Here is a 26,121-nt window from a genome sequence, read left to right as displayed (position 1 = left end):
CATGACCAGGTTAGAAGACCATGGAGATAATCAAAAGAGAGAAACAAGGGCGGAGGGTTTTTTCTTTCAATTGGGTTAAGGCCAGGGAGATAAGGTAGACTTTTGATTCTATCCAGACATCATGAGTGAATTTGAATCGTGTACAACCGAAAGGTCATCCCAAAGTTTATCATCTAATGACCTTTGCACCATATGAAACAGCAGGGACTGTGAAGAGACAAACACAGGCACACACACATGGATTTTGTATTGTAGATAAATGGCAGTGGAGAAGGTGCCTGAGGGCACACACTTAATGTGTTGTGAATGTATTGTATTGTTTTAACTGTCTTCATTTGGCTGGACCCTGGGAAGAGCCCATCTAAGGCAGCAGCTAATGGGGATCCATAATAAATACAAATACAGCTAGTTATTTCAAGAAAATTGTAAATGTTCAATCTCATTGCCAGTGTAGTATGACACCCAACATGAAGGGGAGATTCCACTGTATCTGATTGTCTGATGGCTTGCCAAGATCAAAACAGACTCCTCAAACTGATCACTCTGACTCTTGACCTAAAACAATCAAACATAGTCAAACTGATCATCTACACAAGATCATCACATAGGTGGATAGTGACTGTGCCCTTAGTAAAGCAAACATACAACTTCACAAAAATGTAGAGAGGCATAAGTTGAGTAAACTCTCTTTGGGGTTATCTGTGCACTACACTACAGCTTCTAAAGGGTTGGACACATCCAACTGGCAGCGTGTGGTCTAAAGGATATCACAGATAAGACCTTGACGAACTGAGACGGACATGAGGGCTTGGACCGAGACAGACGGACACATGACGGGACAGACGGACACGAGGGCTTGGACCGAGACAGACGGACACATAACGAGACAGACGGACACAAGGGCTTGGACCGAGACAGACTGACACATAACGAGACAGACGGACACGAGGGCTTGGAGGCAGACTGACACATGACGAGACAGACGGACACGAGGGCTTGGACCGAGACAGACGGACACATGACGAGACAGAGACAGAGGGCTTGACACGAGGACAGACGGACACGAGGGCTTGGACCGAGACAGACTGACACATGACGAGACAGACGGACACGAGGGCTTGGACCGAGACAGACGGACACATGACGAGACAGACAGACAGACAGGCAGCAATACCGATGCTCTTGCGACAATTTCGACCATCAGTCTCAGTTTCATCCCTATGGGAATTACAGGGGTTGTCTGTTGACTTGTATGTTGAGGCTAAAGTGCAGGGGTCTTGTATGGACTAGTATAGTAGGCAATAACATACCTGCCACAGCTTTAGATGACTCTGTGATGGGAGAGGGAAAAGCCAGGGGCGCAGAGCGGAGGAGCTGCTCTATATTCAATGGCACCCTATTCCATATATGTACACTAGTTTTTTGGCAGGCATTCACACACACCGTGGGGTGTTGGGTTGGAACACAAGTCAGTACAATAAGGGTGTATTTGAGCATTCAGTGTCACAGGGCACTGCATGGATGGTTTACAAATCTACAAACTAAACCTAGAAAGGACCCTTTTGAAATACCAATTTGTAATACTATGAATGGGAATAAAATTACTTTTTGCAATTGACTTTTAGAATCCTAAACATCCTTGGCCATTTCCTTGTCCTTTGGTGATGACTAGACCACTCCTACTCAGAGTTGCACTGGACTGCCCTTATCGACTCAGACATTGACGCCGCTAGCTGTTTATTTCCAATAATCACAATTGAAATTCCATAGGACATGTATCTTCGCCTGGAATGAATGCTCACTTTCTGTTCTATATCGGATATGAAATGATGACAGACCGATTTGGGGTTGACATATACTGTAGTCTCAGGCCACACCTGCCTCTCAAACAAATCTCAATAAGAACGATGACAAAGATCAAAGATGATATGTCTCTAAGTAGTTATGTGCACATCACATAGGGGGAGAGGTAGAGAGGGGAGGCACCTTATAGGTTGAGATGCAGTCCAGTCAGTAGTCAATGGTGTGAAGCGAAAACAGACCCAATCTCTTTGGATCAAGAGCGGAGCAGTTTGCCTGACCTGAGAAGAAGGGGGATATAAGTGGTGGGTAAGGCTAGGAGTCTCTGCTGACCATCTGACCTGACCAGGAACGAAGAACTCTGTGCCCCTGGTCCCGCGACCTGACCAGGAACAAAGTACTCTGTGCCCCTGGTCCCGCGACCTGACCAGGAACGAAGAACTCTGGGCCCTTTGTCACGCGACCTGACCAGGAACGAAGTACTCTGGGCCCTTTGTCACTCTGACCAGGCCTGGGCCCTTTGTCACGCGACCTGACCAGGAACGAAGTACTCTGGGCCCTTTGTCACGCGACCTGACCAGGACCGAAGTACTCTGGGCCCTTTGTCACACGACCTGACCAGGAACGAAGTACTCTGTGCCCCTGGTCCCGCGACCTGACCAGGAACGAAGTACTCTGGGCCCTTTGTCACGCGACCTGACCAGGAACGAAGTACTCTGATCCCCTGGTCATGTCCATTGGCCAGGAAAAACTCCAAACCCTTATAATGAGGCATTGCTCTAAAGGGGGCAGGCTTCTGTATCATCTGGAATCGCATTAAAGGGGACTCCTGCCGTGGATGCGATATCGAACAGCACTGCTTAAATCCCTTTTAAGAAACCGACTCATTTAGTCTAAACTTTATGTTGGGGGAAATGTATCAATTAGGCAAATATCTCCATGTTAATAAATTAACCCTGTCCTTATCACAATCCTAATTAATATTATCACTCAGTTTGTCAGCACAGTCATTAAGACTAATTACAAAGCTTGCCACTTGGGTAAACTCTCTTCCCCTAGAACGAAACAGCCATTGGCTTCTAATGGCACGTTTTCTTGTGAGAGGATATCAATTTGTTTGCAGGCTATTATACTGTAGCTTCCCTTCTAACATGCCAATTAGTCACTAATAAATGAGTGTAATAGTCAGTGATCCTCCTTAAGTTGCTCCTTCCAGGATTTCATCCAATCAAGATTTAACAGTATTCCCTTGTTGGACTGGACAGACCAATCCTGGTAGATAATACTGGACAAATGGGAGAGGGGCTATTGTTATGCGCCCTACCACTCTGCCATACTGTAAGGGCAAACATGTATAACGCTGTGGGCTGAAGCAGTCACATTCTTTGCCACATGAACGGAATGTGCTTTGAGGCGCCTCTAGTCTCACCAGGCTTTGTCGCCTGCTGACCTGCCAAAATAAAATCAGTCGCATTTTGGGAATGTGGTCAGAATGTTATTGGAATGTTATCTTTTTCCTGTTTTGAATGCCTGGGTCCTGGGTTTGTTTGGCTTTAATATCCAGGGGATCTCTAAGGAATTATCGATTGGATGATATGGCACCTCTGTAGCCATACTTGGAGTACTCTCTCACATAGACCCATCACATGTTATTTATTGCAGAGAGAGACAAACATGCTTGAGAATTTGTTTGTTTGTTTGTCGAGGGTAAGACCAGAATCATCGTCATATCTTGCACCTAGCTTCACTTAGCTCCTAGTCCTTTGCACATTTAAGCCAAATCATAGAAAATAGGCTCTGAAGTAGGTTCACCACTCAAGACCAGAAACCTTTTAAAATGCTTTATAAAGCAAATTGCACTCTAAATGTCCAAGGCCCTGAATGCTTTCAGAGCCACAGATAAAGCAAGCTGCTGTTTCCAGCTTCGTATTATCCACACACTTCAAAAAGTAGTGAGCGACACGAGTGGAAGCGATAGAGGGACGTCTGATTGAGTCTGGAGAAGCCCACCGATCGGACTCTCCAAAATAGATGTGAGAGAGAAATCCTCTGGAATGAAATGGGCATCAGACGTTGGTTTGTTGTGCACAGAAATCCACTCCCACAATCCATTGTCACGGAGCTAGATGGCAGGCAGGCTTAGCTTCCTTGTTGGTTTCTAAGGCAACACAAAACCACTCCACTGTTTGGGCACCCCATTTCCCACAATTCCCCTAAAGGGGGGCATGCATGAGTGTCATGTGCATTTTTGTTTTGAATAGGACTCCAAATCCTCCTCATTCCTAACACAGGATATACACAACCTGTACCTGTCCATTTAGGGGGCTGGGGGCCGCATTCCTTTAAAAAAAAAAACACTTCTATAAACTCTGTGCTATGAGAAAGGCAAGGTCAGGGTTGGAGGTTAAGTTTAGAAGCGATCGTCTCTGGGTTGCGTGGGGGACTTGAAGGGCTTGAGTCCCAGAGTCCTCCCGGGTCGCGTCTTCTCTTTGGTGACCTCCAGGGGCTTGACCCCGACCCCACACAACGCCGCCCAGCCCAGGTCGATAAGCGGCGAGTCGGCCGGGTTCAGAGGCGCCACCCGGAACGTGGGCAGGGTTGGGGACCCGTTGGTGGAGCAGGGCGCCGAGCGGGAGGTGGGGAACGGTGGCGAGAAGGGGTCAAAGGGCGAGGGCGTGTCGGGCGTAATGCCTGACAATGGGTCGGCTCTCAGGGAGAATGGGTCGCAGTCCGGGGAGGGGAAGGGGTCACAGTTCGTGAAGGGGTTGGTGGGCGAGGGCTGGTACCCCAATGGGTGGCTATCTGACCGTCGAGGGCTGCGGGCACCACCGAACACTCCGCCACCGCCCCCAGCAGAGACGAAGCTCCAGGGGTCGATGCGGGGTCGGATGGGGGAGGGGCGCGGGCGGGGGATGATGTTGACCTCCAGGCGACGTGTTTTGGGGCTCCAGAGGCGAGGGTCAGGGAAAAGGGAGAAGGGGACCGCCAAGGGATTGTCTTCTGACTCCAGACTGTCCTGGCACATGGGTAGGTCCAGGCCTGAGAGAGAGAGAGAGCAGATTAGATGAGTGGAACACAGAGATGATAATAAATATGTTACGTAACAATTAATTAAAACAGGTCTCGGAAGACTGAAGCATCAAAATCTACCACACGCCCCAAACAGGTTGCTAAGATACAGGAAGGTAAATAATAACCATTTCACTGACAGCTTAGTTAATATAAACCACATATCACATAAATCACATAAATGGCAATTGACTAAGTGTGCAGACATTTTCTTCTTAGTCTTGTATTACAGACTGACAAAAACCTCACTTTCAATGATGGAAATTAGACCCTACTGGGGCATTGAATAAGCACTGAAGCGAGATCAACTTCCATGTAGACGATAGGGTTGAAAAGGTGTGTGTCAGATGACCCGAGACAGCTCTCTAGAGGCAGTAATAATAGTAATAACTGGGGGGTATAGTCAGTGTATAGGAACTAGGGTATTTGGGGGGTATACCATTTAGGAACTAGGGTGCCATTTGGGGGTATACTCAGTGTATAGGAACTAGGGTGCCATTTGGGGGGGGTATACTCAGTGTATAGGAACTAGGGTGCCATTTGGGGGGGGTATACTCAGTGTATAGGAACTAGGGTGCCATTTGGGGGGTATACTCAGTGAAGGAACTAGGGTGCCATTTGGGGGGGGTATACTCAGTGTATAGGAACTAGGGTGCCATTTGGGGGGGGTATACTCAGTGTATAGGAACTAGGGTGCCATTTGGGGGTATACTCAGTGTATAGGAACTAGGGTGCCATTTGGGGGGTATACTCAGTGTATAGGAACTAGGGTGCCATTTGGGGGGGGTATACTCAGTGTATAGGAACTAGGGTGCCATTTGGGGGGTATACTCAGTGTATAGGAACTAGGGTGCCATTTTTACTCAGTGTATAGGAACTAGGGTGCCATTTTTGGGGGGGGGGTATACTCAGTGTATAGGAACTAGGGTGCCATTTGGGACGCATCCTAGAGAAACATAGAAATACAATTACAGACATACTGAGTGTACCCATGAAAGTATAGTCAAATTGCTGAGCAGTGTTCTGAGATTTTTTTTCTTCTTCCTTCTAGTAATTCCATTTCTGTCCAAACAAGTTGCTGGCAAAAACATTATAAGAACTTGTTATTTTCATGTCATTACATCTAATAAAACGTAACATATTACGGTGTACGGTAATTGCGTTGTTATTTGTTTTATTAGCTTTTGACTCTAAGTGCTCCTTGTGATGAGTTGCTTGACTAGAAAATGCAAGTTATTAGCAGCATTACAAGCAGAGGCAGGCTTGATGAAGGGCTCGAGGCTGTTCCGCGATGGCATCCTTAGAGAGAACACTGTTGTCTGACAGACAAGACTTGATATGAACATATAAAATGGCACCGGAGGGCAACTCTTTAAAACAGCCCTTAACTGACTGTGAGAATCTATTACCTTTACTCTTTAGCTTCTGCTACACCATCATTATAACTGTCAGAGCTGCTATTAAGTAAGCCACACGCAACACATATGGGGGAGATGTGTGTTTTTGCTTCGTAATGATGAAATAATAAAAATCCCCTGTCTGGAGTCTGAAGGGGGAAGTGGGGTGTGTGTGTGTGTTGCGTGCATGTATCTGTGCATATACACTCACCTAGTTGAGAGGCAGAGAGCAGGCCTTGGCTGGACCTCCTCCTCCTGTCTGACCCCTGGCCCCAGGCGTCACAGCCTGCCTCCCCATTGGTGTGGTGGTGGGACGGGGCCCAGTCTGCTGGGCTAGCCTGCCTCTGGACCTGGTAATGGGGGCTCCGGGGGCTCTGAGGGGTCTGGGCGTGCCTGTGGCAGGCCCTCTCCCGGCGGTGAGGCGGAGGTGGAGTGAGGGGCAGGGGATTCACCCCGGGGGCGTGCAGGGCGCAGGGGAAGTCAAAGAGGGGCCGGGGGAGGTGCTCCAAGTTGGAGAAGGAGATAAGGTCATCCACCACCGGGGGGTCTGAGGAGGAGGGGATTTTGAGGGCCGTGATGGGGACCTCCTGCAGAAGGTGGTGGTGGTCCAGGGGCGGGGGATTAGTCCGGGGGGGAACCCTGGGAGGGATGTGAGGCACGTCCAGGTGTCGTCCCAGGGCCACAGAGGCCAGAAGGGAGCCGCCGCCCAGGAGGGCCCGGTGGGTGCTCCTCAGCAAGCCTCCCAGGGAGCGGTGCTCAGGCCTGGGGGAGCCGGCCGGGGAGACCCCCTCCTCGATGCCAGAGTCACCCTGAGGTAGAGTAGGCCTTGGGGGCTCTTTCACCGAGGAGCCTGGGGAGGAGAGAGAGAGAGAGAGAGGGGGATAGAGAGAGAGGGGGATAGAGAGGGGGGGGATAGAGAGGGGAGAGAGAGGGGATAGAGAGAGAGAGGGATAGAGAGAGAGAGGATAGAGAGAGAGAGAGATAGAGAGAGAGAGAGAGAGAGAGAGAGAGAGAGGATAGAGAGAGAGAGAGAGATAGAGATAGAGAGAGAGAGAGAGAGGATAGAGAGAGAGAGAGAGAGAGAGAGAGGATAGAGAGAGAGAGAGGGGATAGAGAGAGAGAGAGAGGGGATAGAGAGAGAGAGAGGATAGAGAGAGAGAGAGAGAGAGAGAGAGAGAGAGAGAGAGAGAGAGAGAGAGATAGAGAGAGAGAGAGAGGATAGAGATAGAGAGAGAGAGAGGATAGAGAGAGAGAGAGAGGATAGAGAGAGAGAGAGAGGATAGAGAGAGAGAGAGAGGATAGAGAGAGAGAGAGATAGAGAGAGAGAGAGAGAGAGAGAGAGAGAGAGAGAGAGAGATAGGTTGGTCAGCTCATGCATACAGAATACTACTTTAGCACAATTTATAAATCAGCTATGACCCAATTAGTTAGGATAGAGGTGGATTTTGTGTGAATATGGTAAACTCTGGTAGTGGTGAAGAGCATACCGTTTTGGACAGGGGTGGAGGGTCTGTACTCCTCAAAGTCATCCTTGGATTCTCCGTTCTCATTGCTGTCCATGTCCAGAAGCTTGGCTCTCATTGAAAGACTGGAACATGCATAATTGCTTTAAAACACAATATTTCTGATTCAGCCAATACAGTGCTCCACATCGGATTCATATCTGGCCCTGTGTGTATGGAGGGGTGGATTTTATTTGATTTATTTAACCTTTATTTAACTAGGCAAGTCACTTAAGTACAAATTCTTATTTACAATGACTGCCTACCAAAAGGCCTCCTGCGGGGACAGGGATAAAACAATTTTATTAAATTATAACGAGACAACACAAGAGAGACCTAAGACAACAACATAGCAAGGCAACAACACATAACACAGCATGGTATCGACACAACATGACAACAACATGGTAGCAGCACAAAACATGGTACAAACATTATTGGGCACAGACAACAGCACAAAGAGCAAGAAGATCGAGACAGCCATAAATCACGCAACGCAGCCACAACTGTCAGTAAGGTGTCCATGATGGAGTCTTTGAATGAAGAAATTGAGATCAAACTGTCCAATTTGAGTGTTTGTTGCCGCTCGTTCCAGTCACTAGCTGCAGCGAACTAAAAAGAGGAGCAACCCAGGGATGTGTGTGCTTTGGGAACCTTTAAGAGAATGTGACTGGCAGAACGGTAGTTGTATGTGGAGGATGAAGGCTGCAGTAGATATCTCAGATAGGGGGAGGGGGGAGTGAGGTCTAAGAGTTTTATAAATAAGCATCAACCAGTGGGTCTTGCGACGGGTATACAGAGATGATCCGTTTAGAGAGGAGTATAGAGTTCAGTGATGTGATATGTCCTATAAGGAGCATTGGTGGCAAATCTGATAGCCGAATGGTAAAGACAATCTAGCCGCTTGAGAGCACCCTTACCTGCCGATCTATAAATTATGTCTCCGTAATCTAGCATGGGTAATCTGAAATCAGGGTTAGTTTTGCAGCTGGGGTGAAAGAGGAGAGGTTACTATAGAGGAAACCAAGTCTAGATTTAACTTAAGCCTGCAGCTTTGATATGTGCTGAGAGAAGGACAGTGCAACATCTAGCCATACTCCCAAGTACTTGTATGAGGTGACTACCTCAAGCTCTAAACCCTCAGAGGTAGTAATCACACCTGTGAGGAGAGGGGCATTCTTCTTACCAAACCACATTACCTTTGTTTTGGAGGTGTTTAGAACAAGGTTACAGGTAGAGAAAGCTTGTTGGACCATAGGAAAGCTTGTCGGAGAGCATTTAACACAAAATCCGGGAAGGGACCAGCTGAGTATAAGACTATCATCTGAATATAAATGGATGAGAGTTTCCTACTGCCTGAGCTATGTTGATGTAAATTTAGAAGAGCATGGGGCCTAGGATTGAGCTTTGTGGTATTCCATTGGTGATAGGCAGTGGCTGAAGATTTTCTGACTTTATACACTACACTCTGAGGTAGTTAGCAAACCAGGCCAAAGACCCCAGAGACACCAATACTCCTTAGCCGGCCCACAAGAATAGAATGTCTACCGTATAAAAAGCTTTGGCCAAGTCAATAAAAATAGCAGCACAACATTGCTTAGAGTCACAGTCAATGGTGACATCATTGAGGACCTTTTTAAGGTTGAGTTGACACAACCATAATCTGAATGGAAACCAGATTGCATACCAGAGAGAATACTATAGACATCAAGAAAGCCAGTCAGTTGATTATTAACAAGTTTTTCCAACATTTTTGATAAACAGGAAATAGAAATAGGCCTTGAACAGTTAGGATCAGCTTGATCTCCCCCTTTAAATAAAGTATGAACCGTGGCTGCCTTCCAAGCAATGGGAACCTCCCCAGAAAGGAGAGACAGGTTAAAAAGGTTGGAGATAGGCTTGGAGATGATAGGGACAGCAACCTTAAAGAAGAAAGGGTCTAAACCATCTGACCCAGATGTTTTTTGGGGGGTCAAGTTTCAGGTGATCCTTTAGCACCTCGGACTCAGTGACTTCCTGGGAGATGAGGAAATATTGGACGGGCAAGGAGGCATGGCAGAGTCAAATAGGAATCCTGACTTAATGAAGTGGTGATTACAGAGCTCAGCCATGTGCTTGTTGTCAGTGTAAGGGAGGGGGTTACTACCTGCTCTCCTGTGGGCTGAGGCGCAGGACTTTGGGGCTCTTAGGGCTCTGGGGCCTCCAGTGGGGCCCCAGCCGGTCCCCGTTGGCCTGCTTGTTGTGTGGAGGGGCCTCTAGGGGCCACATGGAGCTCAGACCAAATGCCCTGGTGTTCTCACTAGGGCTGACTGGAAAGAGAGAGAGAGAGAGAGAGAGAGAGAGAGAGAGAGAAGTTTGGGAATAGAGGGGAGAGGCATGGAGTGACAGAAAATGGGGGAATCAAAGTGGGCAATAATAGAAGTGAGATTCCACCTGGTGCTGCACACTTAGACTTTCTCATCCCCTCAGGGCTAGCGATGCTAACTCAGCTACGCTAATGTTAAACAAACACTGACTGCATGACTCAGCAGCTCAGTCACACAACAGGCATCCCGTCCTAAAGGGGGTTCTGACTCCGAGATGCAAACTGCTGTCACGTTAGTCATTCACGATGTCGCTGCAATCTCTATGGGCTGATACAGTGCAAAGATGCTAAGATGCTAAAGCGCTAACATACTGCTAACAAAATTCGAACCATATGGCCCCTGGGTTCAGTAAGTCATTGTCTGCCGTGACACAGCTAGCACAGATGTTTGCTAAATAAGGAAATACATTTTAATGACAACCGCACACTGAGCCCTAAAAAGTACCATTAAGCCTACAAATGATTACAGACGCATGAATCCAACCCACATTTTAAAACGCATAAATGAATCAAACAGATGTTTTCGAAAACCACTAATCCAATAAAATATTTAATATAAATTAAATTGCAATCTTTATTGTGCTGTTAAACTCAACCATTGTGGATAGACCTATTTTATGGGCATTTTAGGAAAACCCCTTCCAGTCTGTTGGGACACAGAAAATTCCTGTAGGTGTGGTGTAGGACATTATCTATGGGGAGAATTCTCCCACTAAGGGGAAACTATAATGGAATTAGTCTTTAGCACTGAACTCCAGAACAGTGCTGTTAATCAAATGCCCCTCCACTCCTACTTAGCACTGTAACACACAGACCAATGAATTTAGCTGGTTTCTTATTCAGTAAAAAGAGACATTGTGTAACAGCACACGCATGTAAAAATACAGAGATGATTTCTGTCATTGTAGCACATGGAGCAAAGACTCCCCTAGCTGGTAGAAACAGGACATTGCAGATATAGAGAACTAAAGGCTAAAGCAAATACACTGTTGATCCATTGTTAAAAGGAAGGAAGAGAGGATATTTGGATTGGAACAGCTATTGTTGCGAAAGGATGTGTAAGAGGGAGAGAGGAAGTCTGTAGGGAAAGAGGCAGAGAATGTAAGGGCATGGTGAGGTGAGCATGTAGAGGTGAAAAAAAGGATGGTGTGTGTTTGGTGGAGGGGTGTGTGTCTGTATGAACTGAGAGTGTGTGGTGGATGAAGACCACACTCACGTTGGATTGCTCGGAAGCGTGGGCCGAAAGAGGGAGAGGTGCCGGTGCCCAGATCAGGAGAGTTGCGTCTCTTCTCCAGCCCCGGAGACGCCTGGACAGTGATCTTATGGATAAAGTCTGGAAGAGACATACAGCAGATGTGAGAGCAGACTACACAGACAGAAAATAAATCATAAATTAAAAGAGGTTGGGTCCTGTTCAGTAGGGAGGAAACGTTTTGAAACAGAGTAAAATGGGGAGGTACTACCTTAGCTTCATCCAATAATAACACATTGATTTTACAGGTAAAAAGTGCTTTGCTACAGTGTGGCCCACTGAATTCGACCCAGGTTCAAACAAAGACAAAGAAACTTGCTTGTCTTCAACAAGATTGTTTACCTTAGAAATAAATGTATATTTTATGTGGTGGCATGGGTGTCTGAATTTCCTTTTCATGCCATGAGAATATGGTCATGTGAGAATATGGTCATTTGTGAGGCCAAAGTAAACGAAAACATGAGAGGCCTGAAGGATATCTGTCCTTGGCTAGCTTGTCGTAGTAAGATACATTGGTTGTGGAAGTACTGGGAGAGAAGAAGAGAGGCAAGGAAAGGGAGAGCTGGGAGAAAAATGAAGAAACAGCTGGGAGAGAGAGACAGGGAGTGAGAGAAAGCTGGGAACGAGATATAGCTGGAAGGGAGAAAGAAGTTAGAGTTGGAGGAGAGAGAGATAGATAGAGCTAGAGAGCGAGCGGCCAGCCAGGAGTGACAGGAAGCCCAGAGGCGTGGTTGGGTTAGCTCCATGTCCCTTTCATCAACCCACCACCAAATCACTACCCTGCTGCTGGGAATGGCCTGACCACAGCCTCCACACACACACGCACACACGCGCACACACACACACGTACACACACAAAGTAAGTCTGTGTGCATTTGGAAAGAGAGAGAGCATCTGTATGAGAAACTGAGTGCCTCTGTCAGGCATGATGAGTGTACAGCATTGTTTGTTTCTATGGTGAGTTTCTTATCAGTAGACAATAGGAGTGGTCTACAAGAGAAAGTGAGTCTACAGCAGATAACGGGTATATGATTCTTCTGCACACTCAGTTGACACAGTAGTGAAGGAGTGTGAGGTGAGCTGAGGTGAATGACATGTACTATAGACTAACTGACTCTTTTTCTGTCTATGTGCCTGCCCGACTCACAGACCGACCAACCATTCAACCATCTGACCAATATACATTCGCCTATGCATTTATTTTTATTTATCTATTTTATTATACATGCATTTTAAATTGGCTCTATATTCCAGAATTTTTTTATTGAAAATTACATGTTTGAGGTGACAGTACAGAATGTGACCTTTTATTTGAGGGTATTTTCATACATATCTGTCTAGTCCCCCCATTTCAAGGTGTCATAAGTATTTGGATAACTTCACTTACAGTATGGGAGGGATTAGATCTATAAAGTGCTTTAATTTCTAAACGGTAAAACAGATATTTATGAAAAAACTAAAATCAAAAAGGTGACATTCTGTACTGTCACCTCAAACATTTCATCTTCAATGCAAAATGCTGAAGTACATACTGTAAGAAAAAAAAAAGCTATCTAGAACTTAAAGGGGTTCTTCGGCTGTCCCAATTGGAAAACCCTTTGAAGAACCCTTTCTGGCTCCAGGTAGAACCCTTTTGGGTAAAGGGGTTCTAACTGAAACCAAAAATGGTTCTACCTGAAACCAAAAAAGGTTATCCTATGGGGACAGCCGAAGAACCTTTTTGGAACGTGTGTAGAGAGACATTTCAAGACATCCCAAGCAAGTTTCATCGCCGTCCCCTCACCTTGGGGCATGCTGATCTTCTCTCCGTTCTTACTGCCCTTCAACTTGTGCTTCTTGAAGGTTCCCTTCCTCTTCTTGACGTTGGGCTTCTCCTGGTTGTTCATGTGCAGGATGAGGAGACTGAGCTCCCTCTCAAACACATCCTGTTCCCACTGGGCCAGCTGCTGCTCCCTCTGCCTCAGGAACTCCTCGTGAGACTTCTGCTCCACCGCCGCGCGCTTCAGCTCCTCCTCGCGACAACGCAGCTCCTGGAGTTATTACTGGTTATTATTGTTTTACTACACACACACACACGCGCAAACACACACTTACACCATTACAAAATGTTCTGTGCACATGCATAAACATGCACTCATTGTCCTACATACATATCCATCACAAACGCACCCCCCGGACACACAAAATAATCATCATTCAATCCTACTCTCCCAGCCTCTCTTTAATAGAAAAGACAGCTGGCTCTGTCTCCCTCACCTTCTCCTTGGCTCGGAGCTCATCAAACATGTCCTGGATCTCCAGTTTCCAGTCTTCCTGTAGGGAATGAAAGGAGTCCTGAGGCATCTCCTCCACCACCTGCCTCTCAAGAGCAGTTAGCTGAACCAAGATGGAGGCAAAGTTGGGCCTAAGGTGTGGGTCCTGATCCCAGCACTCTGTCAAGGCAGAAACACTTAGTTAAGATACATTATAAAAACATGCAAATGATAGATGCTCCACTACCAAAGTATAATCATGGGACTTGTATCTATAAGTGCCTGATTGCATTCAGGTCATGACACAATTCAAGCACAAACAACTCTCCCAACTATTTCGTAGCATTTTAGCAGAATTTTGGCCAGACATTGTCAAGGCTGATACCATTACAATAATTGGGAGTGACTTTTGTGCTTTTATCAAACGCCACCAACACAACTGGCACAGCAAATCAACAACAACCGCAAACCAACAACATCCTTCAGAAGATATATGAACGGCAGCCAAAATACATTACACAACATAACCAGCTGATCAGCGTGTTCTTCCTGGATGTGACCAAATTTAACATTATACAGAACATTTCATATTTCTCCTCCAGGTTTGAGGAAATGGAGAAATAGAGAAAGAGAGCATTATGGTAACACCAAATTCATCACACACAAGTATGCGCACGAGCACACACAGGACTCTTACCTGCCATGAGCTGGGCAAAGGGTTCTGGGCAGGTGGAGGGGATGGGGAGGGTGAGTTTGTTAACAGCCACCCCGTACGCCACTGCCAGACCATCTATTCCTCTGTAGGGAACCTCCCCTGTCAGCAACTCCCACAATAGAACACCATAGCTGGGTAGGAGAGAGGGAGAGCAAGGAGCATTCAATGAAAAGTTAGGGCAGTTTATCAAGCCAGTCCCTGGTCCTTCTAGTATTAGCAAAGATGATGGATAAATGAAGATAGTTCCTTCAGGCTGTTAGCCATTGAAAAAACGGGAGTGGGTCTCCCATAGACACCAATGCAATAGCAGCTGGATTCTACAGGATTCTACAAACCTCTCATCCGGGACCACCAGACAGTTCAAAATTTTGTTGTAGCCCTGAACTAACTCAACTGATTCACCTATTCAAGGGCTTGATTATTAGTTCACATTTTCAATCAGGTGTGCTAGCTGTGGAATAGTTCAAATACATGGAACGGCCGGGAATCCCCGAGGAGAGGTTTGAGAACCGCTGACTTAGTTCATTGACTTTCATTGAATCAGAAAAAAATAAAAAATAAAAAATCATGAAGCCATTGATTGACAAGCTGAATCAGATGTGCCAGTGTTGGAACAAATATGTGGAATGGATGGGGCACCTCAAGGAGGGGTTTGTTTTATGTATGTATAGCATCACACACTGTACAGAGCATGCAAATGACATCAACAGCTGAAGTGGAGGGAAGGTAACTAAGCAATATATTATTATTTATGTATTTATTTATTTGTAATAAATATGGCGCTCATGGAAGTGCACTATGAATCTATAAAGCATAAAGACAAATAGGGTAGAAAGACACACTTTTTTACAATAACAACAAAAATATGATAGAGCTGTTTCTATATATACAGTGGGGCAAAAAAGTATTTAGTCAGCCACCAATTGTGCAAGTTCTCCCACTTAAAAAGATGAGAGGCCTGTAATTTTCATCATAGGTACACTTCAACTATGACAGATAAAATGAGGAAAAAAAATCCAGAAAATCACATTGTAGGATTTTTTATGAATTTATTTAAAAATTATGGTGGAAAATAAGTATTTGGTCAATAACAAAAGTTTATCTCAATATTTTCAGTGGCAAAGTGCTTGGATCTCCCACACTGTCAATTACATCCATTCAATCAACACACAAACTCCTCTAAAAGGCCTGTAGGCAGCCTGCAAGTGGGGGCGTGTAGCCTTCAGCGTTTTAATATAGTCCTTAACAACACCATCCAACAGAGACTGTGCCACTCCACGCCTGTTTTTACCTCATCATCTGAGATCTACAGCTTTATGATGAAGTAGTAACAGGAAGCATCCCAAATGGCACCCTATTCCCTAAATAGTGCACTACTTTGGACCAGAGCCCTGTGTGGAATAGGGAGCCAATTGGGATGCAGCCAGGGAGATGGATGATAAAGAATAGGGGGGGGGGGTCAAGATTACCCCTTAATTTTCATAGCAGATTCCACAACCCTCTCATTAAGATATGCAAAGTATCTGTTATGAAGGTAAAATGGAAGAAGCTTGTTTGGGAATAGTGACATGTCCAAGGAGAGTGTGAGAGAGATATTTGTTTGTGTTGATGTGCTATTTTGAATGTACATCCTGTGCTTGGCCACACACACACACACACACACACACACACACACACACACACACACACACAGACACACCCTTCACAGATAAAAGGGCTGCGGTCAGGTCTGCAGCGTGGCCTTCCACCCTCCTCTCTCACTCTCTCCGTACTTGTGGCCAATAGGACAGTGTGCACGACACGTCTCACACAAAGCAGGCTATGAAGTGCTGCTGCTACTGCTATCACGTGGCTGTGTCCCTCCTGCAACATATCCCTCTATTCTATCACTGCTGCTATCACGTGGCTGTGTCCCTACTGCAACATATCCTTCTATTCTATCACTGCTGCTATCACGTGGCTGTGTCCCTCCTGCAACATATCCCTCTATTCTATCACTGCTGCTATCACATGGCTGTGTCCCTCCTGCAACATATCCTTCTATTCTATCACTGCTTCCATCACGTGGCTGTGTCCCTCCTGCAACATATCCTTCTATTCTATCACTGCTTCCATCACGTGGCTGTGTCCCTCCTGCAACATATCCTCTATTCTATCACTGCTTCCATCACGTGGCTGTGTCCCTCCTGCAACATATCCTTCTATTCTATCACTGCTTCCATCACATGGCTGTGTCCCTCCTGCAACATATCCTTCTATTCTATCACTGCTTCCATCACGTGGCTGTGTCCCTCCTGCAACATATCCTTCTATTCTATCACTGCTTCCATCACGTGGCTGTGTCCCTACTGCAACATATCCTTCTATTCTATCACTGCTTCCATCACGTGGCTGTGTCCCTCCTGCAACATATCCCTCTATTCTATCACTGCTTCCATCACGTGGCTGTGTCCCTCCTGCAACATATCCTTCTATTCTATCACTGCTTCCATCACATGGCTGTGTCCCTCCTGCAACATATCCCTCTATTCTATCACTGCTTCCATCACGTGGCTGTGTCCCTCCTGCAACATATCCTTCTATTCTATCACTGCTTCCATCACATGGCTGTGTCCCTACTGCAACATATCCCTCTATTCTATCACTGCTTCCATCACATGGCTGTGTCCCTACTGCAACATATCCTTCTATTCTATCACTGCTTCCATCACATGGCTGTGTCCCTACTGCAACATATCCTTCTATTCTATCACTGCTTCCATCACATGGCTGTGTCCCTACTGCAACATATCCTTCTATTCTATCACTGCTTCCATCACATGGCTGTCCCTACTGCAACATATCCCTCTATTCTATCACTGCTTCCATCACATGGCTGTGTCCCTACTGCAACATATCCCTCTATCACTGCTGCTATCACATGGCTGTGTCCCTCCTGCAACATATCCCTCTATTCTATCACTGCTTCCATCACATGGCTGTGTCCCTACTGCAACATATCCCTCTATTCTATCACTGCTTCCATCACATGGCTGTGTCCCTACTGCAACATATCCTTCTATCACTGCTTCCATCACATGGCTGTGTCCCTACTGCAACATATCCTTCTATCACTGCTTCCATCACATGGCTGTGTCCCTACTGCAACATATCCTTCTATTCTATCACTGCTTCCATCACATGGCTGTGTCCCTACTGCAACATATCCTTCTATTCTATCACTGCTTCCATCACATGGCTGTGTCCCTACTGCAACATATCCTTCTATTCTATCACTGCTTCCATCACATGGCTGTGTCCCTACTGCAACATATCCCTCTATTCTATCACTGCTTCCATCACATGGCTGTGTCCCTACTGCAACATATCCTTCTATTCTATCACTGCTTCCATCACATGGCTGTGTCCCTACTGCAACATATCCTTCTATTCTATCCACTGCTGCTATCACATGGCTGTGTCCCTACTGCAACATTTCCCTCTATTCTATCACTGCTTCCATCACATGGCTGTGTCCCTACTGCAACATATCCTTCTATTCTATCACTGCTGCTATCACATGGCTGTGTCCCTACTGCAACATATCCTTCCATTCTATCACTGCTTCCATCACATGGCTGTGTCCCTACTGCAACATATCCTTCTATTCTATCACTGCTGCTATCACGTGGCTGTGTCCCTACTGCAACATATCCTTCTATTCTATCACTGCTTCCATCACATGGCTGTGTCCCTACTGCAACATATCCTTCTATTCTATCACTGCTTCCATCACATGGCTGTGTCCCAACTGCAACATATCCTTCTATTCTATCACTGCTGCTATCACATGGCTGTGTCCCTACTGCAACATATCCTTCTATTCTATCACTGCTGCTATCACATGGCTGTGTCCCTACTGCAACATATCCTTCTATTCTATCACTGCTTCCATCACATGGCTGTGTCCCTCCTGCAACATATCCTTCTATTCTATCACTGCTGCTATCACGTGGCTGTGTCCCTACTGCAACATATCCTTCTATTCTATCACTGCTGCTATCACATGGCTGTGTCCCTACTGCAACATATCCTTCTATTCTATCACTGCTGCTATCACATGGCTGTGTCCCTACTGCAACATATCCTTCTATTCTATCACTGCTATCACGTGGCTGTGTCCCTATCAACATATCCTTCTATTCTATCACTGCTGCTATCACGTGGCTGTGTCCCTACTGCAACATATCCTTCTATTCTATCACTGCTGCTATCACATGGCTGTGTCCCTACTGCAACATATCCTTCTATTCTATCACTGCTTCCATCACATGGCTGTGTCCCTACTGCAACATATCCTTCTATTCTATCACTGCTGCTATCACATGGCTGTGTCCCTCCTGCAACATATCCTCTATTCTATCACTGCTTCCATCACATGGCTGTGTCCCTACTGCAACATATCCCTCTATTCTATCACTGCTTCCATCACATGGCTGTGTCCCTACTGCAACATATCCTTCTATTCTATCACATGGCTGTGTCCCTACTGCAACATATCCTTCTATCACTGGCATGGCTGTCCCTACTGCAACATATCCTTCTATTCTATCACTGCTTCCATCACATGGCTGTGTCCCTACTGCAACATATCCTTCTATTCTATCACTGCTTCCATCACATGGCTGTGTCCCTACTGCAACATATCCTTCTATTCTATCACTGCTGCTATCACATGGCTGTGTCCCTACTGCAACATATCCTTCTATTCTATCACTGCTTCCATCACATGGCTGTGTCCCTACTGCAACATATCCTTCTATTCTATCCACTGCTGCTATCACATGGCTGTGTCCCTACTGCAACATTTCCCTCTATTCTATCACTGCTTCCATCACATGGCTGTGTCCCTACTGCAACATATCCTTCTATTCTATCACTGCTGCTATCACATGGCTGTGTCCCTACTGCAACATATCCTTCCATTCTATCACTGCTTCCATCACATGGCTGTGTCCCTACTGCAACATATCCTTCTATTCTATCACTGCTGCTATCACGTGGCTGTGTCCCTCCTGCAACATATCCTTCTATTCTATCACTGCTGCTATCACGTGGCTGTGTCCCTACTGCAACATATCCTTCTATTCTATCACTGCTGCTATCACATGGCTGTGTCCCAACTGCAACATATCCCTCTATTCTATCACTGCTGCTATCACATGGCTGTGTCCCTCCTGCAACATATCCTTCTATTCTATCACTGCTGCTATCACGTGGCTGTGTCCCTACTGCAACATATCCTTCTATTCTATCACTGCTGCTATCACGTGGCTGTGTCCCTACTGCAACATATCCTTCTATTCTATCACTGCTGCTATCACGTGGCTGTGTCCCTACTGCAACATATCCTTCTATTCTATCACTGCTTCCATCACATGGCTGTGTCCCTACTGCAACATATCCTTCTATTCTATCACTGCTTCCATCACATGGCTGTGTCCCTACTGCAACATATCCTTCTATTCTATCACTGCTGCTATCACGTGGCTGTGTCCCTACTGCAACATATCCTTCTATTCTATCACTGCTTCCATCACATGGCTGTGTCCCTACTGCAACATATCCTTCTATTCTATCACTGCTTCCATCACATGGCTGTGTCCCAACTGCAACATATCCTTCTATTCTATCACTGCTGCTATCACGTGGCTGTGTCCCTACTGCAACATATCCTTCTATTCTATCACTGCTTCCATCACATGGCTGTGTCCCTACTGCAACATATCCTTCTATTCTATCACTGCTTCCATCACATGGCTGTGTCCCTACTGCAACATATCCTTCTATTCTATCACTGCTTCCATCACATGGCTGTGTCCCTACTGCAACATATCCTTCTATTCTATCACTGCTTCCATCACATGGCTGTGTCCCTACTGCAACATATCCTTCTATTCTATCACTGCTTCCATCACATGGCTGTGTCCCTACTGCAACATATCCTTCTATTCTATCACTGCTGCTATCACATGGCTGTGTCCCTACTGCAACATATCCTTCTATTCTATCACTGCTTCCATCACATGGCTGTGTCCCTACTGCAACATATCCTTCTATTCTATCACTGCTGCTATCACATGGCTGTGTCCCTACTGCAACATATCCTTCTATCACTGCTGCTATCACGTGGCTGCACCCTCCTGCAACATATCCCTCTATTCCATCACGGTCAGAGAAGGTGGAGGATAAGTTCCTACACACACAACAGTAATGGCCCTTAAATATACTCGTCATTTATCTGTATTGTAATGTAACCCTTATTGTAGCAGGGAAGATCTCATCTCTCGTCATCATACACACCGTTTTGTAACGGTAGAGGTATGTAGCTATTTACTGCTGAATATTGCTTCTGCGCTGCTGTACCACACACACACAATCTTACCTCCAGACGTCACTGCCCTTGGAAAAGGTTGAGGACTTGATGACCTCCGGTGCCATCCAGGCGTAGGTGCCCGCTGTGCTCATCTTGGTGGTCTTGTGCCACTCCCGTGCCAGGCCGAAGTCTGTGATCTTCAGAGTTATCCCTTCCATACAATCATTCTCCATAGGCTGGGCCAGGAGGACTGGGAGAGAGGAAGTAAAGAAAGAGACGTTTTTATCCTCCTTTACATTTTAGACATGTAACAGATGATCTTTGCCAGAGTGACTCAAGAGGAAAAGTCAGTTGTCCAACTGAATGTATTCAACTGAAATGGGTCTTCTTCATTTAACCCAACCCCTCTGAATCAGAGAGGTGTGGGGGGGGCTGCCTTAACATCCACGTCATCGGTGCCTGGGGAACAGTGGGTTAACTGCCTTGCTCAGGAGCAGAACGACAGATTTTGACCTTGTCAGCTCGGGGACTCGATCCAGCCTTCCGGTTACTGGCCCAACGGTCTAACCACGATCCAGCCTTCCGCCCCTTACAGTTAGAGAATTCAAGTTAAGGTAGGAACAACAACCACATATCAGTCATAGTGAAGTAAAAACATTCCTCAATAAAGCAGCTATCAGGAAAGTGACAGTAAGAAAAGAGAAGTGAAACCTGAATCATATTTACACAATCCCCGACAAAAAATGTAAAATAAATACATCTTTGTCAACCGAAAGTCGTCTGTTCTTTCGACAAATTGATTGGTAAAAAAGTGTTTTTTTCAATATATAGACACACTATGTGTTTGAATAAAATCAACTATATGGTTTAAGCTTACGGTTCGATGAAATAAGACAAATGCCTCAAGAGGGTGCCAGAGATCTAGATAACCAGAAGAAAAAAACCTCACCAAACTATTCTCCTCCCGCTCCTGCTGGCTTTCCAGATTCTGTCATTCCTCTCCTGAAGTTGCCAGTAACAGGCTACACGAGGAGAAGCCAACCTTTCTCATAATGAATGCCAATCTACCGATCTGCATGCCAGTTACGGTTTTCATATGCACATTTTCACGAAACAGTTTAATTTTATTTCTATTATCTCATATCTCAAAATCAGTCATTTGGATAATCAACATTCTATCCAAATCTAAATGAAAATGATACAAACCTAAAAAGTTACTTCTATTGCCAAATATGACAAATAGCCTACATAAATCCAACAAATAAAAACATTGCCTGCAGGTAGAAAATATGCTGATAAAAATAAATATCCTATCAATCATATTGGCTACATAGTTTGTCTGCAACAAACTTCAAACATTGTATCAACTTTTAACTTGGGTCTGGCCGAAGCTTGCCTAGTGAACTTGCAACATTGTATAAAATATTCTGGGCCATCAGAGTTTCCAGTGCCAGTGAGCTCATGACAGACACAGCTGTAGGCTATTTGCACAATGGATAAGAAGAGGTGCTCGACTTGGGCAGGAGCTTACCGGAGCTGAGTACCTGCACCTCACATTTTCAACTGCTTGAGCTCCTGTACCTCTTATAGAATATTAGCTCAAAAGTATTGTGGAGCTCCTGCACCTAAATATAAAGCACCCAGAATGAGTTTTAGTTTATGACGTTTCCACTGGATCAGAGCATGACATTATTCCCTTTTACGTGGAGTGGTTATGGAAAGGGAGAGCGCTGGAAAGATTGTTCAAATACATTGAGGAACTATTGTTATTCTCAATGGATGTAAAAACAGACTGTGTTTGCTTGATGTTTGAGTTGAAGAAAACCTTACTTTGAAAAGCTCCACAGGTCATTAGTGTTGGTGTGATAAGCCAATCAGAAATACTATCAGATCCCCAAGTAGCCTATAGGCCTACTTCTATGCATGAGCATCCTTAATCAACATTGACAGGAGTGCTCCAAACAAATGACAATGACTAAATTGACAAAACTCGTAAATGGAATGAAATAAACCAAAACTTGTTTCTCACAAGTGTAGCATAGGTTGTTCACTCTGCAAACAACGTGTCCATTCCGACAAGATGAACAGGAAGACTGGAATAATAATATTGAATGCATTAAAATAAATTACTGTAACCAAAGTAGCAAACATTGTAGATTAGAATGTAAATGTACTACAAGTGATATACTGTACATTCGGAATGTATTCAGACCCCTTGACTTTTTCCACATTTTGTTATGTTAAAGCCTTATTCTAAAATGTATTAAATTAACAAAAATCCTCAAATCTACACACAATACCCATAATGACAAAGCAAAAAGAGTTTAGAAATGTTTGCAAATGTATTAAAAAATAAAAAGCAGAAATCCCTTATTTACATAAGAATTCAGACCCTCTGCTATGAGTCTCGAAATTTAGCTCAGGTGCATCCTGCTTCCATTGATCATCCTTGAGATGTTTCTACAACTTGGAGTCCTGGGGTATATTCAATTGACTGGATATGATTTGGGAAGGAACACATCTGTCTATATATTGACAGTGTATGTCAGCACAAAAAACAATCAATGAGGTCGAAGGAATTGTCCTTGGAGCTCAGCCAGGATTATGTCGAGGCACAGATCTGGGGAAGGGTATCAGCGGCAGGGACTGTGAGTAGTCAGGATCGAGGGAATGATGAATGGAGCAAAGTACAGAGAGATCCTTGGTGAAGTCCTGAACGCTCTGGAGCAGGTTCTCAAACTGGGGAGAAGGTTCACCGTCCAAAAGGACAATGACCCTAAGCACACAGCCAAGACAACACAGGAGTTGCTTCAGGACAAATCTTTAAATGTCCTTGAGTGGCCCAGCCAGAGCCCGGACTTGAGCCTGATCGGAGAGACCTAAAAATAGCTGTGCAGCACCACTCCCCACCCATCCTGACATAGCTTGAGAGGATCTGCAGAGAAGAATGGGAGAAAACTCCCCAAATACAGGTGTGCCAAGCTTGTAGCGTCATACGAAAGAAGGCTCGAGGCTGTAATCGCTGCCAAAGGTTCTTCAACAAAGTACTGAGTAAAGGGTCTGAATTCTCATGCAAATGATTTTTATTTATTTATAAAAACCTGTTTTTGCTTTGTCATTATGGGACATTGTGTGTAGATTGAGGGAAAACTTTTTAAAATCCATTTTAGAATAATGCTGTAATGTAACATAATGTGGAAAAAGTCAAGGGGTTTGAATACTTTCCGAATGCACGGTATGTAATGGGGAATTGATATACACTAACAATCCAACGCAAACAATTCACACAATGAAGTTATGTAACAATAAATGTGCACAAATTGGCGGGAGAGCGCGCATTCTGGAGAGGGATGTGCATTGTGCATCTGGGCGCATGGTCAATCCAAAGTCTGCATTGGCCATGCAGCATTTATGATGATACGTCAGAGCATTCATACTTCTTGCCCTTCCCAGAGAAGTGCAGCGCTGTTGTCAAGGAAGTGAGTTTGTGTTTATACAGGATGTCAATGTGGAGCTATACAGAGCCCTCTGCATTGTCACAACATTTGGGAGGCGCATGGCGATGCGGTACAGAGCTCGATTTGGCCTCTGGAGGCGACGACCACATTTTTGGATCAAGCATAAATGGGCTTTTAGTCGAGGCCTCCATCATGGATGAGTTCGCAGAGATGGGCGCAAATACTGTACATATATTTGTTACTGCTCAACTAAAACAATCTCGGTCGACCAAACAACCAGTCAACTATTTGGGGTCAGCCCTAATTTACACTGGTACTGGCTTCAAAGGAAAGTGGGAATGAAGAAATGAAGAAAGATTTCCTCAACACTCTTATTAAACTATTAAATACATTAAGTAATTATAATCCAATTAAATGCATCATTGCAAAAGGGGATTCAGCACTTTTCCTGCATAATTGAGAAACTTCCATGCAAGACAAGTCTTAAGCCACACACTCTTCCCCTTTACTCTTAGATCAGGGAGGTCACACTTATAATACAAAGAACAAACCAACATTGTAGTTTTAGATGGCTAAGATATGGCCTCTATTTTATTGTATTTTATTATTTTACCCCCTTTTTTTCACCCCAATTTCAATCTTGTCTCAATTGATGCAACTCCCCAGCAGGCTCGGGAGAGGCGAAAGTCGAGTCATGAGTCCTCCGAAACATGACCCGCCAAACCGAGTTCCTTAACACCTGCCCACTTAACCCGGAAGCCAGCTGCACCAATGTATCGGAGGAAACACCGTTCAACTGATGACTGAAGTCAGCCTGCAGGCGCCCAGCTCGCTAGAGCGCAATGAGCCAAGAAAAGCCCCCCCGACCAAACCCTCCCCTAACGTAGCTGGGCCAATTGTGCGCCACCCTATGGTTACGACCAGTTGTGACATGGCCTGGGATCGAACCCAGGTCTGTAATGATGACTTCAAGCATTGCGATGCAGTACCTTAGACCACTGTGCCACTCGGGGGGCCCCATGGGCTCTATTTTAACAACCCAACATTGTAGTTTTACACTGATAATATATTATGTGTCATGACTGGCCTGTTCGGGTCAGGTTACCATGGATCACAGGGGGGTTATGACCCCTCTCAATGTTCATCTCAATCTGGAGGGTTGGAATGTATGGTGGGCCTATGGATAATCTACCTCAGAACGGTAACATGTAATAAATGGACTTTGGGACAATATATTTCATCAGCCGAAATGGTGGTAACAACGATAGATGGAATATGAAAATGAATGTTGTTTCTGCTATGTTATTAAAAGTTAAATGAGGACGTTATAACGAAAACAGTGTAACTTGAAGAGTTTTCATAATATGTACATGATGTTTACATACTGAGGGTTGTGCAGAAAATGTCCAGATCAAAGATAATGCCTCGTAACTAGATACATCCCAGAGAAAGTATAATAGTCATAAAGACGGAAACGCCCCTTTCTACCCTGGGGTATAAAACATGAGTTAATTTACACATCAGACTAAAACGGACCACAGCTGCAGCGTGATCTAAGATAAGTCGCAACCCCACAAACGCAACGCGAGGAAGAGGGCAAAGGAACCTCTAAACAATCAAGGCTACGGTTGATTACTGTATCTAAAAAAGGGGAATTCAAGAAGAACCAGCCAGTTATTCTCTTCAAATCATCGGTTGTCTACACGTCTCCTCCTAGCCAAGCTGGGAGCGTCGACACGGCTGATTAGCCTCCTCAGAAGTCCACTCTCACAAAACGAGTGCGAGGGAACAGACCACTAAGAGAAAGGACACTGACATCGTGTGGACAATCAGAGACTTACACCCGGTAACGAAGAAGGTGCCGCCACCCGAGAAGGTTGTCGGCTAAACCTCCTAAGAGGAACTCGGTCCACGAAGAGATACCCAATGGAGACCTTCAACACGTAATTACATCAT

At 45.2% G+C, this 26,121-nt stretch overlaps 1 protein-coding gene across 2 annotated transcripts in view; it reads right to left on the bottom strand.

The window, feature by feature from the left end:
* Nucleotides 1-1,052: 1,052 nt before the first annotated feature.
* LOC112214779 (mitogen-activated protein kinase kinase kinase 11) overlaps nucleotides 1,053-26,121 on the bottom strand; it is a 42,129-nt gene continuing 17,060 nt past the window's right edge. Inside the window, exons 2-11 of one of the 2 annotated variants that reach the window (XR_006078949.1) lie at nucleotides 20,777-20,957; nucleotides 14,335-14,483; nucleotides 13,642-13,817; nucleotides 13,169-13,415; nucleotides 11,350-11,466; nucleotides 9,915-10,077; nucleotides 7,754-7,854; nucleotides 6,478-7,116; nucleotides 2,333-4,839; nucleotides 1,053-2,264 (exon numbers count right to left, since the gene is read on the bottom strand). Coding sequence is in view for 1 of the 2 variants with exons in the window: in XM_024373792.2 (XP_024229560.1) it covers nucleotides 4,211-4,839; nucleotides 6,478-7,116; nucleotides 7,754-7,854; nucleotides 9,915-10,077; nucleotides 11,350-11,466; nucleotides 13,169-13,415; nucleotides 13,642-13,817; nucleotides 14,335-14,483; nucleotides 20,777-20,957 (2,402 nt within the window). In the remaining variant the exon portion in view is untranslated. Of the gene's footprint in view, nucleotides 2,265-2,317; nucleotides 4,840-6,477; nucleotides 7,117-7,753; nucleotides 7,855-9,914; nucleotides 10,078-11,349; nucleotides 11,467-13,168; nucleotides 13,416-13,641; nucleotides 13,818-14,334; nucleotides 14,484-20,776; nucleotides 20,958-26,121 lie in introns of those variants that run through there. The other variant, XM_024373792.2, reaches the window with a different exon arrangement.

Source organism: Oncorhynchus tshawytscha, linkage group LG15 (assembly GCF_018296145.1).
Source record: "Oncorhynchus tshawytscha isolate Ot180627B linkage group LG15, Otsh_v2.0, whole genome shotgun sequence".
Taxonomy (NCBI): domain Eukaryota; kingdom Metazoa; phylum Chordata; class Actinopteri; order Salmoniformes; family Salmonidae; genus Oncorhynchus; species Oncorhynchus tshawytscha.
The sequence above is the reverse complement of the archived record's forward strand: the minus strand, read 5'-3'. Positions and strand labels throughout refer to the sequence as shown.